At 39.3% G+C, this 17,072-nt stretch overlaps 2 protein-coding genes across 6 annotated transcripts in view; both read right to left on the bottom strand.

Annotated features, from left to right (window-relative positions):
- TBK1 (TANK binding kinase 1) overlaps positions 1 to 8,732 on the bottom strand; it is a 31,062-nt gene extending 22,330 nt beyond the window's left edge. For 2 of the 3 annotated variants that reach the window (XM_064508569.1, XM_064508563.1), the window contains exons 1-6: positions 8,318 to 8,470; positions 4,650 to 4,769; positions 2,648 to 2,788; positions 1,698 to 1,827; positions 946 to 1,127; positions 162 to 322 (exon numbers count right to left, since the gene is read on the bottom strand). In XM_064508569.1, coding sequence (XP_064364639.1) covers positions 162 to 322; positions 946 to 1,127; positions 1,698 to 1,827; positions 2,648 to 2,788; positions 4,650 to 4,736 — 701 coding nt within the window. In that variant the 5' untranslated portion in view covers positions 4,737 to 4,769; positions 8,318 to 8,470. Of the gene's footprint in view, positions 1 to 161; positions 323 to 945; positions 1,128 to 1,697; positions 1,828 to 2,647; positions 2,789 to 4,649; positions 4,770 to 8,317; positions 8,471 to 8,622 lie in introns of those variants that run through there. The other variant, XM_026092403.2, reaches the window with a different exon arrangement.
- A 6,111-nt stretch (positions 8,733 to 14,843) lies between these two features.
- Positions 14,844 to 17,072, bottom strand: part of XPOT (exportin for tRNA) — a 30,059-nt gene continuing 27,830 nt past the window's right edge. For all 3 annotated transcript variants that reach the window (XM_026092374.2, XM_064508541.1, XM_026092373.2), the window contains exons 24-25: positions 15,992 to 16,048; positions 14,844 to 15,493 (exon numbers count right to left, since the gene is read on the bottom strand). In XM_026092374.2, the coding sequence (XP_025948159.1) occupies positions 15,467 to 15,493; positions 15,992 to 16,048 (84 nt within the window). In that variant the 3' untranslated portion in view covers positions 14,844 to 15,466. The remainder of the gene's footprint in view (positions 15,494 to 15,991; positions 16,049 to 17,072) is intronic.

The following is a 17,072-nucleotide window of genomic DNA, read 5'->3' as shown; positions in this document are numbered from 1 at the left end:
AAAGCAAATCTGCTAAAGAACGTTAAAGAATGTTATACCCTAAATATTTCCACTATTATTATACTGTCCAGTGTGTGTGCATAGGAAGTATTCTTGATAAAAGACTTTTGTGGACTGTCTTAATTTATGAATAGATAAAATTCTCCTTCTAAATTACCTACATCACTTCCTTGTTTCTACGAGGTCCTTCAAAAGGTCGGAAAGGCAAACTCCCTGTTGCAGCATGGTAAAAGGTCACCCCTATGCTCCACAGATCAACTGTTGCTCCGTATTTTTTCTGATGCTCTTTCCTCAAAACTGCTCGCTCGTACATATCTGGATGCTAAAGAGAAAAAAGCAGATAAAAAGAACTTAAAATTGCTTTATAAACAGAACAAAGAACAAAAACCCAATCTAACTCACCATTCTAAACAATTACGTCTTTTATCAAAAAGTGAAGTTAGCTTGTATCCAAGAATTTGTTTAAGTTTTCACAACACAAGTTATTCCAACAGAGTATCACAAAAGTGCTCACTAGGCATATGACAGCCACATTTATTAAGGTTTCCCAAAAATAGTTTAAAATTTTGCTAAAAATACACTACTGGAATAAAACAACACTAAAGAAGAGAAGGCCAGTAATCCTCCAGATGATTTTGAAACAACAGAAACTAAATTTGCAAAAGGTCCATAGCAGAGGAGAGCATCAGTTAGAATATTAAGGATATATACTAATGAGAAAGCATTTTTAGAGAGTGGGAGGAAGAAAACTATGGTTACCATGCTTGCATTGATGTTTCTCTGCCTCACCCAAGGTAAAAAGGTGGAAAGTTATAATAACAATAATAATATGAAGGTTTGAATATTAATTCCCAACGGTCTGAACTTCACCTATTCAGCTTTCACCACAGAGGACCCCAAGCTTCAAACATTACTTCAACAGGAAGTAAAATCATATGGGCTTACTAAATACTCTTCTGTGCCATAGAGAGAAACAAACTGTTCATCATCTTCCAGTTCTCTTGCAGCACCGAAGTCTGTCAGTTTGTAAACAGACTGACCGTCTTCACCTATAACACGCATTATATTGCCTGGTTTGATGTCACGGTGCACTATTCCATTCTCCCGGAGATGATTCATCCCAGCCACTTCAATAAAAGGCAATACATAATTAGATGTACGCATATGGACACACACCGCGCAAGCAATGCAATGTAACTAAGACTAAGAAGACAAATGTGTTTACTTCCTCTTGGGGAAAGGAGAACATGAAAGGACACCAGATTAACAAGACGACCAGAGAATGTTCTGAGCATCTTTCCCTTTTCTTCTTTCCAACAGCTAAATAACAGTATTTTTTGCTCTCAGAAACATCTTTCCCATAAAGTAATGGAGGAAATTTTTATAACAGCAGGCGGACATGGGTAAACCTCATTATTTCTCTAATTCTGAGATGAACTATCACAAAAGAACAGTCCAATGCATAACAATCTTGAAACAGAAAAAATAATTTAACCAGTGTTTTAAGCAAAAATGGCTTCTAAATGCAGCTGCTTAAACCAATATGAATAAAAGACGTGACTCTGTATGAGCATATTCATTTGCTAAATTAGTTGACAATCATTCAAATTCCTTGTCTCCTGTTATTTTAAGATAAACAAAACTAGCATGAGTTTGTTTTAACCAATAAATTAGACTAAAATGCAAAGTCTACATACCCACATCTCTCAAAACAATTAAAAACTCAGATTCTGGCAAACCAAAGGCATTAGACGGCTCTTCTAAAACAGTATATAAACTCCCACATGGACAAAATTCCATAACTAGTACTTTATGTCTAGTCGTCGTCTAGAAAACAATAAAAAAAGTTTGTGAATAATGTAAAAACAGTATCAGAAATCATGCATAGCCACAGGAGCTTATTTTCAACAACAAAACAATCAGGAGCTAGATTTAAAGACCAACAGACTGGGTGGGACTTGTAAGGAGGCGCAAAACAATTTTTACGTTGCTCCATTTATTCTAACTTTGAATGGGGAAAAAAATAAGAAAGCTTCCAGTTCTCGATCCTTACAGAGCAGGTAACAGTGGAAAAACAAGAAACTGCAGCAGGGAAGAGCGGAAAGCAGCAGTTTTCCTTCTTTCCTCTTACTTTACTATCTCTGCATCTGGTGATTTCACCTGTTCAGTCTCAGTTCCACCACTATTACTGTAATTCATACCTAAATCCAACTCTACATGTACTATGTCATTATCTAAATTGGTTACAAAGCAAAAATCACAAAATTGTCAGCATTCCTGAAATACCTTCAGTTTTCAAGTGTTTACTGTACTTGAACTATGTTCATCTTGTTTAACTGTCTTAGCAGTCCATATTACATATTCATATATAAAAATAACTTAAAAACCCTAATTCAAGATAAAGCCTAGGACAGTAGCTTGTTGAGCTGGCTCTGAAGAATCAGAACCTGCCACTAAACATTGAAAGCGAGCATATTCTTTCAAATTAAAAAAAAAAAAAAAAAGAGGGAGAGTCTTTTATAAAAAAATGTAAAATTAAATGTAAAATTAAAAATGTACTTCACTCTTCATAACTGAGGCTATAAGCAAAAAGAACAGTTACTGTGGTTACTGCCATACATCTCAGACCACAAGAACGATTCATTACCTCTTCTTCAATAGCAAACAATTTGACAATATTTTTATGATTCAGTTTCTTCAGTACTTCAAACTCTCGCATCTGAACATCCACAGGACGAAGGAAGCTTATACTGTTAAATACTTTGACGGCATATAAATCTCCAGTTTTCTGTTTGAAAAAAAATTCAAGTTGTTAATAAAACAGAAGTATGAGATTGCAAAAGTACACATACCCATTATCCAAGTGTTTTGAGATGTGTGCACCAGCATAACTGGACTGGAAATACTTATAGTATTTTGTGTTAAGTTGGAAATTAAGATGCTAATAAAAAAAAAAAAAATGTATGTATTGGTCTAGCTTAAAACAGACTAGAAGTAAGGAGATTAGCAGAAGGGAAACTCAAGATAAACCCACAAAATCTAAGTGTTTTTTAAAAAAGAATAGCTATCATAACAAACGCCACAAATTCCAGAATGACCCATAAACTCAGCCAAAAAAGAAACAGAGTTTTTCAGCAAGAGGTAAGCCACTTCTGGCAGTCAGAGAGACAGGCAGCTACTACAGTTAAGAATTTTGGCCTGCTCAAGTTAGGAGACAACTTCAGGAAGGTGAACGTTACTCTCTTTTTTTCTTTATTGTTCCGTTTATGCCGATAAAGCAGTATTTCATTTTTTTAAACGAAGGCAGTGTCAAGCACTGCATACCACTCATGCAAAACCCTAAATGGAAGAAACAGGTACACAAATGCATTCAAACGTACCTAGTAAGTGTCAGGAGCACAGCCAAGAGCTTAATCAGAAGACCAAAGTTCTTGACTGAGACTAAGCCTCAATTCTTTCATGCACCTGCAACACCAGTTCAGTGTGCATCTCCAGTCCATTTCAGAGCAACGCACTGTGCCCACACTAGGAGTGAGTTTACATTAGCAGCCTTGTGCGCAGTAGATTCTTTTTAAGTACAAAGCTTTCCTGCGTTCACACTAGGCTTGCTGTACGGCACACTTATGTGCATCACTGGTGCCCAAGTACTGTTTTTCTCCCACTGACACCAAGCTGCAAGTTGTCTTCTCAGAGCAGCAAGGGTGATGAGAGGTGCAACCATGAAACCATAACAAGCTTTTACAGGGCAATCACTGTGTTGAAATTCACTTGGCCAGAGAACGACACTACCTGTTAACTATTGCTTAGTGTTCCTTCACATAGATAAATGTGGAGAACAGAGAAAACTGCAGCTGATATGAAACTTCATATTGATTTCAGATATCATTGCTAAAAGGAAACTCACTACCACAGTAGGCTTATCTTCATTTTGTGACACATACTATGAAATTCATAGGAATGAAATGACCTACATAAATAAGACCATTTTAACTCCTCAGGTTACAGCACATGCAGTAGTATACAATCTATATGGCGAAATTGCTCAAAGATGTGCTATTTTGTATTGATTAGTCAAGGCACATGCCACCCAAGAAAGAAGGTTTACAGCCAGGTCCTAGACATGCATGAAGCACTGACTTAACAGTACATATACATAGATTAACAGCCGCTTCATTAGATACGATCTTGTAGCATAAATGAAATGTTCTTAATGTATTATCGTAAAATTACAGAAAATAAGTTTTTAATAGAACTGGGAAAATACCAAGAGAAGAGAATTTAACAATGGCAAAAATAACATATCATGTAATAAAACCCCAAGATTTTTATTTCTATATAAGTTCTTCAGCAAGGCATATTTTTTCCCCTAAAAATGAAAAATGAAGGAATGAAGAATTAACTTTAGCTATTAGTATTTTAAAGGCTAATCATACATATTGTAAACAAACAAAAAATGGAAATAAGTGTATAGAACTCTAATTCATTGGATGACTATATTAACAACTAAAAAAAAATATCTATGAATAGCTATGAAAACACATTTGCCTTAGGCCCAGATCTTGAACAGTTTTTCATGATTCCATGACACTACTCACATATGAAAACATTTTAATTTTACACGCTACCCAGATTAGTAATTCCTCACAAACCTTGTGTCGTCCACGGAAAACATTTGCAGTAGCTCCTTGTCCTAGGATGTCAGACACGAGCCAGAGGTAATTTGAAGTGCTCTGCATCTTTGCTCTGGATTAGACAGTTTTCTTCTTGACCTTAAAAATAAAAGGTCAAATATACCCAATTATAATTAATTAAAATACATGAAGGAGACTTTTTAAGTTGGAAAAACTGAAATACAACTCCAAAGACATAGTGACAAAATTAAGAACAAATAAGCAGAGGAATAACAGATGAAATAAAGAACCAAAAAACAACCTCAACACTAACAGAAGTTAAAACTAACACCTTTAACAACATCTCTCAGCATTTGAGGTCTTTACTCCCCAAAACCTATTTGAAAAATCGGCTGGAAAAGTGAAAGCTTTATAGCCACTGTTCTATTGTAAATATGTCTTTAAATGATACAGTAACGAAAATTATAGGAAAAACTGAAAATCATGTGCACAAGTCCTTAAGATGAGCAGGATCTCTGTAATTGAATTCCACGATTCAGTACACACGACAAAAAACACACAACATAAGAGACGGTGGCAGATAAGTATATCTTTAAGATCAGTTTGGTCTGGAGGATAACTAAATAACAGAAGGTACAGCCTTGGACCTCAGTACAACTGTGGAAGAACTGGACTGAGTTCTTGAAAAAAGTTACTTTTACACGGGTTAGGTAATTAGTCATGAATATTTTCCACTTGTTAGAACTATCCATCGCCACGGGAAGAAATTAAAGGACGCTTCTCCCTCATTTCTAAACCCTGCTCTGTGGCAGCCTGTGTTAATGGCAGTCACTGAAGGAATTAAGAAGAAACAGTTAACTGGTATTAAAAAGAAAGTAAATAAAAAAGCCTCTCCAGTAACTACTGAAAGAAGGAACATGAAAGCATTTCCTGTGCATGTTTATTACCAGAAGGTAGTCGGTACTTTTGAAGAACTCACTGGCTTATAAACCAAACCCAAGCAGAAGTCTCTCTCGACACATACCCAGGGAAGCGGAGGAAGTTGTGCTCCGACCTCGAGAGCGCCGGCAAGCCGTCACGCTCCGAGGCTCCAGCCTCCTCAGTACTGCTAGCGCACCCATGCAACACGGCACAGAGGCAGACATTTTCATGTGATTTCAACTGAACACGTTTCTATTTGTAACAATGTCTGATGTTATCTTTTTGTTTAGCTACTTCCTCATTGTGCCAGATGTGCAGTTTCTGATAAACCTGTCCCAAAACATCCTGGCAATTACAGGTAACAGATAAGCACAGATACAACACAAGGCCTTGACATTAGTCCAAAATAAAATTCAGGATGCTGCAGCAACACTTTTTTTTTTTAAACTGCTTCCTTCAATGTATGTTCTTAATGCCTAGAACAAGGGAAGAAAGGTTCAACCTCAAATTGAACAAGAGACAGCAATTCTTAAACCGAATCACTGGGGATCTGCAAATACCTAGCTTGTCACACAGTGACATCCTTTCAAGCCATTTAAGTGCATTAAAAGAACTAAAAAGTACAGCTGATTAAAAAAAAACACATACACAAAAAACCCTTACATTGCTCAGTTAACTCTGCTAACACAACTTACAATACTGAAATAACAGATTCTCCCAGTTGGCAATTACAACAGATGCCAAAGAACTGTATGATGCAGGCACAGAGGATAAAGAAGGCATCTGCAAGGAAATTTAATATATAGCCCACTCTGAAAACCATTTGAAAAATAGTCTCTGAATAAAATTAAATTTTTTTCATAATTAAAACTCCTAATTGTAACATGCCAGCTGGCACATTACAAGTAAATTTGTATTTTGCCACCTAGTTAGAGGCAACATTCGTCACCTCATACCAAGACTCAGAAACATAATAAATCCTTTCTAAGCAGGCAGCAAGTGTAAAGATCAAGTAAACACAGATGTGTTTTTCTTTTTCAATGTTTATTAAAATCCTAAAAACTTTAGCAGCCAATTAGAAACGAAATCATCATGTTGCCCAAAGACACAGAGATGTCATAGCTTATACACCAGATCAACTCTCCTTCTCCACCCTCTTGCTTTTAAATTAAATTTGCATCAGGATCAATGGGTGAAAACAAACAAAAAAGACAAGTTTGTGACAGAAGAGCTAAAATTTCATCCATTAGATTAAAAAAAAAAAAAAAAGACAGTAAATTATTAATGAGTTCTCAAGGTTCACTTTTTTTTCCTAAGTAATAAAACTAGAAAGATGTAATCATGCCAACGTTAACCCCAGGAACATACGCAGCTCCAAAATAAAGTCAGTGTTGCATTATTACACTTTGCCATCAAAATATTATTTTTACAGTAGTAACAAAGTCACAGCCTTCAATTTAAAGTCATAAAGTCTCCTTCAGCTTTCACTTTCACCTTCAAATTTTAAAAAAGAGTTATTGAATAGCTTCTATAACGTATTAGAACTCTTTACTTCCGTTTTCATCTCTCTTCCCATTCTGGGTTCACAGTATCTTTCCTTTCTTGGGCTAATTCAGAACGGATCTTTTCTAAATACTCAGCATTTGTTGACATGGTTTTCTTTCCATGTCTCCTGTTATCTTCCTAAATCCATTCACTCGCTAAGAGTTTCATATGCAAAGAAAAAGGATCTCTGACTGTACGACTGGTCTGTTAACAAATTTCATACTGAACTTTCTATTTCTTCATGTCTTATTTATGGTCATAAACACCAATGCTGGATCAGTCAAGAGTCCCACACCGAGATCTAAGGGGGTCTCTCTCCTGTCACTTGTTTGATTTACTCTCCTCCATGACTCATTAGTATTTCAAGGGTTTAGGGGCAGCTTTTTCTTTTAATATTTCTCTGCTTCTGGTGGCACCGCTTCTTTACCGGTCAGCAGGGGGGACTGCAACAGAAGGCGGCTGTGTTGCGAATTTTTTTTTCCAAACTCCTAACGCTTTAATGCAGAAGGAGCACTGGCTGCTCCTAACCAACAGGCAGAAGCTGAGTGTTTTCTCGGACATACTAGCTAAGCATACCACGCACCCACATCCTCCGTTAATAGCTACAAGGTAGCAGTTCACTAGCAAGCAAGGGCAGATCATTCAGTTAAATGAGGGATATTTCCGCCAACAGCAGGGTCCTACCTGCCACCAAAGCCGGCAGCCGGCAGGGAAGCTGCTGAGGTTTCTAGTAAACGCCGCATTTGCGTTACAGGGTGTGGTAAACACGAAGGTTTGGTACCTTTCTGTACCCCCTCTCTAGCTGCTGGAAAGGAGGCGGTTTCCTGCCCAGCAGCCCCCGGCACGCTCTTCACCCCGACACCTCCCCCGGCGGCAGGTGAGAGACCCCTGCCCGCGGCAGGACGGCGCTGCTGCCCCGCGGGGCGGGGCGGACGCTGCCGCCAGGCAAACGCGCCTCGGCGGTCTGTTCCCCGCGCGGGGCAGCGGATGCCATTTTGACGGCGGGACCGGCCGCGGCCTGCGCAGGCCGCCCCGCCGAGGGCTCCCTGTCGCCCGTGGCGGCGGCCCCTGCCTCCCGCCGCCGCCGCCGCCCCGCGCCGCCCGGCAGCCCGCGGCCACGCCGCCACCGCGGGGGACGCCGCCGCCTCGCCCCAGCGGTCGAGGGGCAGCGCCCCCCCCCCCCCCCGCCGCTCCGCCCCCCGCGCCGCGGCCCCACGCACCGAGCCTCCGCGCGCCCTGCCCGCCCGGCGCTTCCGGCTTCCTGAGGCGGCGCCGGCGTCGGCAGGGCGGGCCGTGCTGCGCCGCGCCGCGCCGCGCTGCGGGGGGGAGGCGCCGCCCCGCCGCCGCCCGGCCCGCAGCCCTTCGGCAGTCCCCTGCCGGGGGAGCGCGGCCGCCGGAGGCGGGAGCGGCCGTTGGCGGAAGGCCGCCGCCTCCCTCCGTCCATCGCCTCAGGGCGGGCTGCGTGGGGCGAGGCTGCTGGTGCCCCGCGGCGGAGGGAAGCGGCCGTCAACGCCGCAAAATTCACCTGCGATGCTCTTTAAAATAGCTTCGCGGCTTCTTTGGGCCTTTTAGTTGCGGTGGTGGTGAAAATCAGCAGAGACAGCCGGTTCGGGGGAGGGTTCCTGTCGTCCCCGTCCCCCTCCCCCGGTGTAACTGGTTCAGCTGCGGTTTCGTTTCTGTTTCCTCTGCCGCCTGGCTCAGGCAGGGCTCTGGTTTCTCTGCTTCCCGTAACCTTTTGAGTGCTTACCTGTTACTGCTTCGACATGAGGTGATAAAGAATATTGCCCGGGTGCTGCGTGCATTTCAGTTTCACCCTTTTTCGTTAAATCTGAGTATTTTTCACATATTCACGCTCTTGCTTTTTTACTTCAGTATCTTAGATTATCTTATATTTATCTCCTGCCTTTTTTTTTGCCAGTGCCCTAATGTCACTGTTGCCAATAAATGGAAAGTAGTCTGTGCTGCTTTTATAAGATGCTGATAATCTAATGAATTATGCATGATGTCACTTAAGCATAACTATAAGACTTTAAGACTAATAAGCTTAAAGAATTGGTTTTTTTTCCCCACAAGACTATCCTTTTCTGGTTCTTTTCATTTTTCATTTGTAATTACTGTCTTCCCAAACCTTAGAAACCTGTTTTCTTGAGCAATTGGTGTATAACAGATACCAACCTTTTGTTTACAGGCTTTATTATCATTTTCACTTTCTGAGGCTTTATCAGAATTCCAAAATTTCACTGATTTGCTTGTTATAGCACTAAGCATATTCCAAAATTCTGCTTAGTGAAACCAATAAATTTACTTTGTTGACATGTTTTATACTCTTAATAAAAACAATTAATTTATATTCCCTGTTTATTTAGTCATTTGAGCTTTTTTTCATGATGCTTCTGTATAACACGGAATAGCTGCATGCCACATTTGCATTCTGTCCTTGCATCTTTCAAAATCTTGCAGTACTTGGAAGTCGCGTGGTTTATTTCTGTCATTCCCCTCCTCTGTACCCAGTTTTACCTGGGTTTTGTCATCAGCTGCATACCTGCGAGTCAGTTTTATATTCTTCAAGAATATTCGTCAGATTGTTAGTATGGCAAAATCCCTCTCAAAATCCAAAAGACACCAATAAACTTTTCTTTGTACTCTGAATGTATGCTTGCATAATGCCCTTAGTGTGAAGACTGCTTCTGGATAAAACCAGGCTGATTGTTGTGCTACTATGTTGATGCTTTTTGGAACCAACCGTTTTAAAATAATGCTGAAATCAGAATCATTCAGGGTGGAAGGGACCTCCAGAGTCCTCCAGTCCAACCTCCTGCTCAAAACAGAGTCAATACTGAATTCAGATCAGGTTTCCCAGGACTTTGGCCAGTTGGCTCTTGTAAAATTCAAGGACAGTGGTCTACTCCAATATGCTAAATACATGGCTTAAAAGTATATTATTTAATGCTATGCACAGAGTTTGGTATTAATAATTTAAGCAAGCATGTTCTGGCACCTAAGGACAGAGCATTTTGACTGCAGCCTCATTGCGCCCCAGGTCTGGCTGCCAGCCCTTCTCACTGCACTTACCAGGGCACACGCTTTCCTCACAGCTTGAATCCATGAAAATGATTCACACATTTGGTCTGTTTTTCAGTGATATATTGGTAACATAATCAGTGATCGTTATGCAAGGAGTGTCTTGTCTAGCCTTCTTTAAATGTCTCACAGTATGAATCTTGCCAAAACTGTATGGGAGTATAAGACCAGGCAAACAGACACCAACAAGGTGAATGTCATCACAGCTTAGCTCTAGAATTTTTTTCCTGGCTTCCTCCCTGTTTTTTTCAATGTATTAGTACAACTTTTGGTATTCCTCACCTCTCTTGGATTCTCATTTACGTCCACTGATTCAGCAGGCTGCAGTTGTATACTACTGCACCTCTTCATAGTAGCAATATGACTATAAGTATTACAGCTAAAGCTGGCATGTGGCACACAGTCTTCTCACTTGTGTAGATATGAAAGCCTGGTACTTAGAAAATAAAAAGATATTGGGAGAAAAATCAGACTGTTGGAACATAGGTGCTCCAGAAGAAAGTTGGATAATTAGCATAATTGTATTAGAAATTAGACATAGTAGATATTTGCCAAGAAAAAAAATCAGACTGAATTATCTAAATTTGAAGTTTTTTGACTGAAAAAAATGCATCTTCACTACATGACAACCTTACTAAAAGCAGCACTGCTAACTTTACTAATAAGTCAGGTGAAAACAGTAACTGGAAATTTCCAAGCACATTAAACATTGTATTTCCTGTATCATTAAAGAATGTTCTGATTTTCTAGTAATCTAAAGAAAATAAGCTTTTGAGCCATCTTATAGTCAAATCGCCTGCTACATTCAATTTAAATATTTAACAGGCATCACAGCTGAAACAGGATAAGCAAATTTATTAAGCAGTTATTTTCACTTTGGTTAGAACTGCCTTTCATAGCTGCAAATTATTTAAGCTTTTTTAATTTCTACTGCAGTTACACAGAGAGGGAAGGGAAACAATTCAGTGATGAACAACAGCTCTTACCGTCTTTGTCTTTTTTCCAGCCTGCCACCAGATAATTAATTCCAAAGCTGTTCATAAATCTCATAGACTATGATAAATACTCACAAGAAGATTTTAGTCCCAATAGTTAAATAGTACACAAATTATACTCTTCTTCTTGTCCCATAGGTAAGAAGCCCTCTAGGAGAATTCAGCAGAATAGTGGCTAGTGCTGATAGTCAAAAAATATGTATCAGATACAAAATTTCCTGTTCTGGGCCCTGGTATCTCCTACTTTTCTGAAATGTCTGGGATATGGAAAACAATGAACATAAGTAAGGAAGGACAGAGAAAGAGAATGTGAGAAGGAAAAGCTTTCTTGCTCGAGCAACAAATGCAACATTTGACAAGCAAGAGCAACAAACACAAAATCTGACAAGCGCTCTCTGCAAACCGTAAGAGTGCATGTCCTCCTGCAATGTGCATAATTCACATGACCTGCAGATACCTGCCTCAGAACAAATCAGAATTATCCAGTGCCATGGCTCAGCAGAAACTGTGGACAAACACAGCGCCCCATGTATGAACCAGAATGAATGTGAGCAATCAGCAGAGAACAGGAAAACCCCCTGCGTGAGAAAACATTTCTCAAAGAACAATTACTCCATCTCTGCCTTTCCACTTCTGATACTCCTGGAACAAAACAATCTTTAACTTGTCAGAAATGTATCTCCTAGCACATTTCCTTTTTTCTCATATTTGCTAACACCAGAATATTTAATAGATACTACCTCCCTCCTCCTCTCTGCCCTATCTGACTTCTACCACTTGTTCTCCTTGCACTACCACAGATTTCTGCTCTTTCCCTTGTCCTGGTGCTTGTTAGACCCTTCACAGCGGTTTCAGCATAGTAAATCAGTTTAAACTGGTTTCTTCTGTTATTTTCCTTCACTGTACTTTCTTTGGTTTCCTGTTGGCTTAGCTTACGGAAGTGGTTCAATTAAAGGTTCAGGGCTCAACAGCCAGCTGTTCCTGAAAGGGTCTTGCTTCCTCCTCCATCCCAGCTACACATTACAGCCGCTTTCTGCAAGTCAGCAGTAGCACTTGTATCATCCTATGGTGAGATAGTTCAGGGCTGGAAAATTAAACTTCCAAAAAAGGGTGAAGAATTTTCTAAATAGCTTTCAAAAAGCTATTCACTTAATTTCTAATAGTTGTCCACCAGAACTTGTCTTGTTACAGAGTCAGACAAGTACTAAGGCTGACTCAAGAGAGGGCATGGGGCAGATTGCCTCTTCGGGCAGTAATTAGCTGTTGAAGCGTCTTAGCTGCGTTGACAAACCACTCCGTGAGGGAAACTGTCCCCAACCTCTATTTGCTTGAAATTCATTGTGTCTGTTTTATACTTGGAAAAGGGTTTGCAAGCTTGATAAGCCTGAGAGCTTACGAGGCTTTAGTAACTGTACCAGCTTGTAAATAAAAGATAGTATCTGCAAACCCTGCCTTGTATATTTAACAACGACTTGCAACTATGTTTCCTACTTGAACATTTTACGCTGCAATAGAAAATTCTGTTGTGCACAAAAGACCGAGTTGCTATCACGATGATGGTCTATGCATTTTCGGTCTGGATAGGGGCATTTTGACCAGTGCAGGTGCACAGCAAGGGTTTAAGTCATACAGGAAGGCTGCAGGTGGTTTTGTTTGGTGCAGACTTTAAGTCAGGAGAACATACATCTAATGTCCGAGGAAGGAGAAAAACATGTGAACGCCAACCTAATCTCTCGGTGACGACCTATCTCCTCTCTTCATCTTTTCTCTCCTCTTCTACCCCCCAAAAAGTGTTTTGCACTTGGTTTGCAAGCACAGTATTAAAAACATCTAAACACTTTGCCTAGAGAGGCCTGCTGATGTGCTGAACAGAGATCAATCACCAAATTTTTCTTTGGATGTAACAAGTAAAGTGCAAAGTTCCTGTCCCATCCAGATAAAGAAAAAAGGAAAGAAACTAGAAATCCATGCCTTCAAAGTGAAAATCTAGACACTCATCAATAGCCTTTCGAAACCTTAGTTGTTTGCAAAGGTAGTTACTAGGTAGTTACTACATACCCACCACATAATTCAGCTAGGATATAACCGGCTATGGACCTGTGACCTTTGCCCAGATGAAAGAAATTGCACACAAGTGATCTGCTAGTAGCCAGAATGAGTGCTGTTTACATGTTTATCTAAATATATAAAACCTCCCATAAAACCCACAGATCCCAATTTACAGTTCACACTTTGCACAATCCCTGACCATACAGCATTTTGACCCAACAGGGCCAAAGTATATGAAAGTAAAGATCCTTTTTTTTGAATCCTTCAAGCTAAGGCAAATTTCTCAGAAGATCCAGTCTACGTAACCATTTGTCCCAGAGGAGATTCTTTCAGTTGTGGATGGAAGGTCAGGGCATGGCTTTACAATACAGCAAGGCTGATAGCTGTCACAGAAAGCTCCCTCCTGCACCCATGGGCTCTCTGCTTCATATCCCTTCTCACACGACACTACAGTGGCAGGCAACTAAGTAGAAGCATTTTGATGGGGAAGTTTTCTGCCACTTTAACTTCCTGAATGGCTCATTATGGGATTACGTGAACATGAAATTTGGCACAAAGTAACTACATGAGGGCAGTGGGGATGGGGAAGGAGGGGAGCAACCCCTTTTGGCAGCAGCTGGGCTTTACATTGTTCCCCTGAGAGCGTGATTTGGTAACAGCTAAATCATTCTCTGTTACACAAATAGCACATAGTCAAGTATACTAACAGAATTAGTAACTGCAGGCTTTTTCATGCTTTTACACAGAACTAAAAATAGCAGTACTATCCTGCCTTCAGAAGAAAAAAGTCTAAATCTTGTATGTTAGACTAAGTCACTCCATTGCAACAACGCTCTAGCAAAGAGGTGTTTTTCAATTATATATTACCCCCCCCTTATTATTCATCTTGTAGTCCAATTAGCGAAAGTTTTCCTTTCCTTGTGATAAAGCAGTGATAACTGCAGGGGAAGGAGACTGAACTAAACGCAAGCACGGCTCTGACCGCAAGCACTGAGCGGCAACAGCTGCCGTGGGCAGCCCTCTGAGCTGGGGCAGGGCAGCCGAGGAGCGCACATACCAAACAGCATCTCCTGCTTTCCTCTCTCAGTGAGAAGAGTGGGAAGGCAGCAAGTATCCACAGTGATCACCAATCTCCCCTCCTAGTTGCAGTTTTTGACCCACCTCCTCATTTAGTTTCCATTTAATGTGGACAAAGAACCTAGCACCACGCCGTCTGAAGGAACGCTCAATCTGATTATGCTAGAGCTAAATCAGTTCTCTGGTATGAACATCTATTCTTGAGTCCTGTGCTTAGCAACTTATATTTTTTTAAAAGAAAAAGACCTAGAAGTTATACAATAAAAAAACAGAAAAGCAAAGAAATAAACTGATAAAAATATGTTGAGATAAAATTGCAAACAGGCACTTTACTAAAATCTCTGTATAGATCATTGACCCTACTGAAGTATTTTAATGAATGCAATTCTTTCTTTGTACCAGGCTCTTCCACGTGCAAGACTGCAATACCGCTATCATCCAAGGATCGGTAATATTGCCAGGTTCTGCTCAGGTCACAGCCAAAAGACCACAGAATGTTGCGGCTTCTAAAAACTCAACCAAAATGATTCAAAGAGACTTAATATTTCACTAGATAAAATTTTATTTTTTGATAAAAAAGATAGAACCAGATGCAACTTTTAAATGAAATCATTTATTAAACCAATCTATTTTATAGGAGGTATATATATATTTTATCATTAAGACAACTTCAATGAAATGACTATCTACAAAAATGGCTTTGATTGTTTTATTTTCATGTCACCATACATGAACAAATGAATTTTATGTCTTATGAAAACATTTCACTCAGTATCAAAAATGTACACATTTTAATAACCATTACTATGGTCCTAAGGGATTTTTACACTTAATTTCAAAAATAAGTCATTTTACTGCTGTATATGTTACAGCATAAGCTTAAATCATCCTATACATAATAAAAGTATTGTGTGGGTATACAGGAAGGTTTTCATGTTGTCACATGCCTTCATGTTTGAGACACAGAAGTGGGGTATTTACTTTTTGCTTTTTTTTTTTTTTTTTTTTTTTAATGCAAAGGCTAAAACATGTACTGATGTGAGCACAAAGCAACATTTAAAAAAGAAAACAAAACCAGTTTGAATGGCACAAGAGTTAGCATTTTTATAAATTAACAGCCGGAGTTCCTGATTATGGAAAAAGATACATGAGATTCCAGTACTTCCCTTAGGGCTTTGCTCTCTGGAAGAATACCTGTTAAAAATTTATAAAAACCAATCTTTTAAGACAGAGGGAATACACTTTAACCATTCCATATCTTAGAATTGTAAGACAGTTAGATACATCTTCTTTAACATACTGAACCACTGATCTCAAGCATGTGCCTTGTGCCATTTTGGTTACGCTCCCCCAAACCTCCCATATTCCCTGCAAGTATAAACATCACCTTTTTGCTGTTCCAGCTAAACAAACAACACAAGCCACACAAATGCAAAGCTACAGAGGATATAACAAGGTGCTGAGGATAAATGACCATTCTACAGATGTAGTTATTTGGAAAGAAGGAGCAATTTAAAAAAAGAATACTTTCATTACTTGGAAATACACAGTACCTAAAAGCTAATAAATCATTTTAGTCTGAAATTAGAGCATCAATATTTAAATTTTTCTTCAGGTCACTACCATGACTGAATTATGTGACAAAATTCAGATTGAATGAAAGACTATTTTAAAGAACCAAAAAATCCTTACCTTTAAGTAATTTTTAAAAACTTTAGCATCAGGCTGCTGAAGTGCTTGACAGAATTCCTGTAAGAGAAAATAATAAAATACTAAACAGGTAAAAGGAAGGAAAAAAACTGAGATATGTTAGGAGTACATAAAAAATCCTTTTATGTAAGCCATTGGTATGTGTTTGTATTTTCCCTAATGGGTAACCAAAAAAAAAGCATGTTATGGCTAAAAAAATTCATAATAGGCTATAAGAGGAAGATGAAATGCATTCTCATGTGAAAGAAGCTTATGTTTTCAAATACAGGGTATCAAAGTTCACACTTAGCTGAATATAGTGAAGCAGGACTATCTAAGAGGACTGCAATCAAGGAGATTCTAAACAAACTTTTCCAGTAACTTTTGGTGGCTTGAAATGAATACTTCAGATAAACATTTACACCTAAAGTAGTATACACATCCTGAATTGCATTAGATTACAGCAAAACACGTCTGTCACTGTTGAAAAAGAATTATAACCTTAGATCAAAAAAACAGCACTGCAGCAAATTAATAATACTTGATCTTTACATATTTTTAATGCTATTTAAAAGCTCTACAATTTAAACCTTATGAGTACAATTATATCCTAAAGCAGCAAACCTCATTAATACAGTTTCCATATTTGTTGCAATTAAAATTTTGTCAGCCAACAGCTAACGATTTCCTCCTGATAACAAGATGCTTCCCATGTGGCTAGCAATGCTTAACATTCAGACAATAGCCAGGTGTGAAAGATTTCACTTCTGAGAACCCTTTTATACTGTCTACCACTCTGAAGTAAGCGGCAGGGGAGAAACCCTATGTTGTACAGTACTTTGACAGTAGAACCAGAGCTGTGGCTGGAATTTCCATAATGATGAACATGACCTTTATTTCTACACTTGTTTTTATACATTTTTTATACACTCAATATTGTCACTCTACTTCTGAGTTCTTGCCTTAAGTATTTGGATACTTTTTCCCTCAAGTTAAAATATATTTGAATCAAAGTAGAAACATAGCTTAGACATGTACTGGACTCTTTCCTGCAATGTATTCTTGCAGTAACTTCACTCTTTAC

This window comes from Dromaius novaehollandiae, chromosome 1, assembly GCF_036370855.1.
Source record: "Dromaius novaehollandiae isolate bDroNov1 chromosome 1, bDroNov1.hap1, whole genome shotgun sequence".
NCBI classification, from domain to species: Eukaryota; Metazoa; Chordata; class Aves; order Casuariiformes; family Dromaiidae; genus Dromaius; species Dromaius novaehollandiae.
The sequence above is the reverse complement of the archived record's forward strand: the minus strand, read 5'-3'. Positions and strand labels throughout refer to the sequence as shown.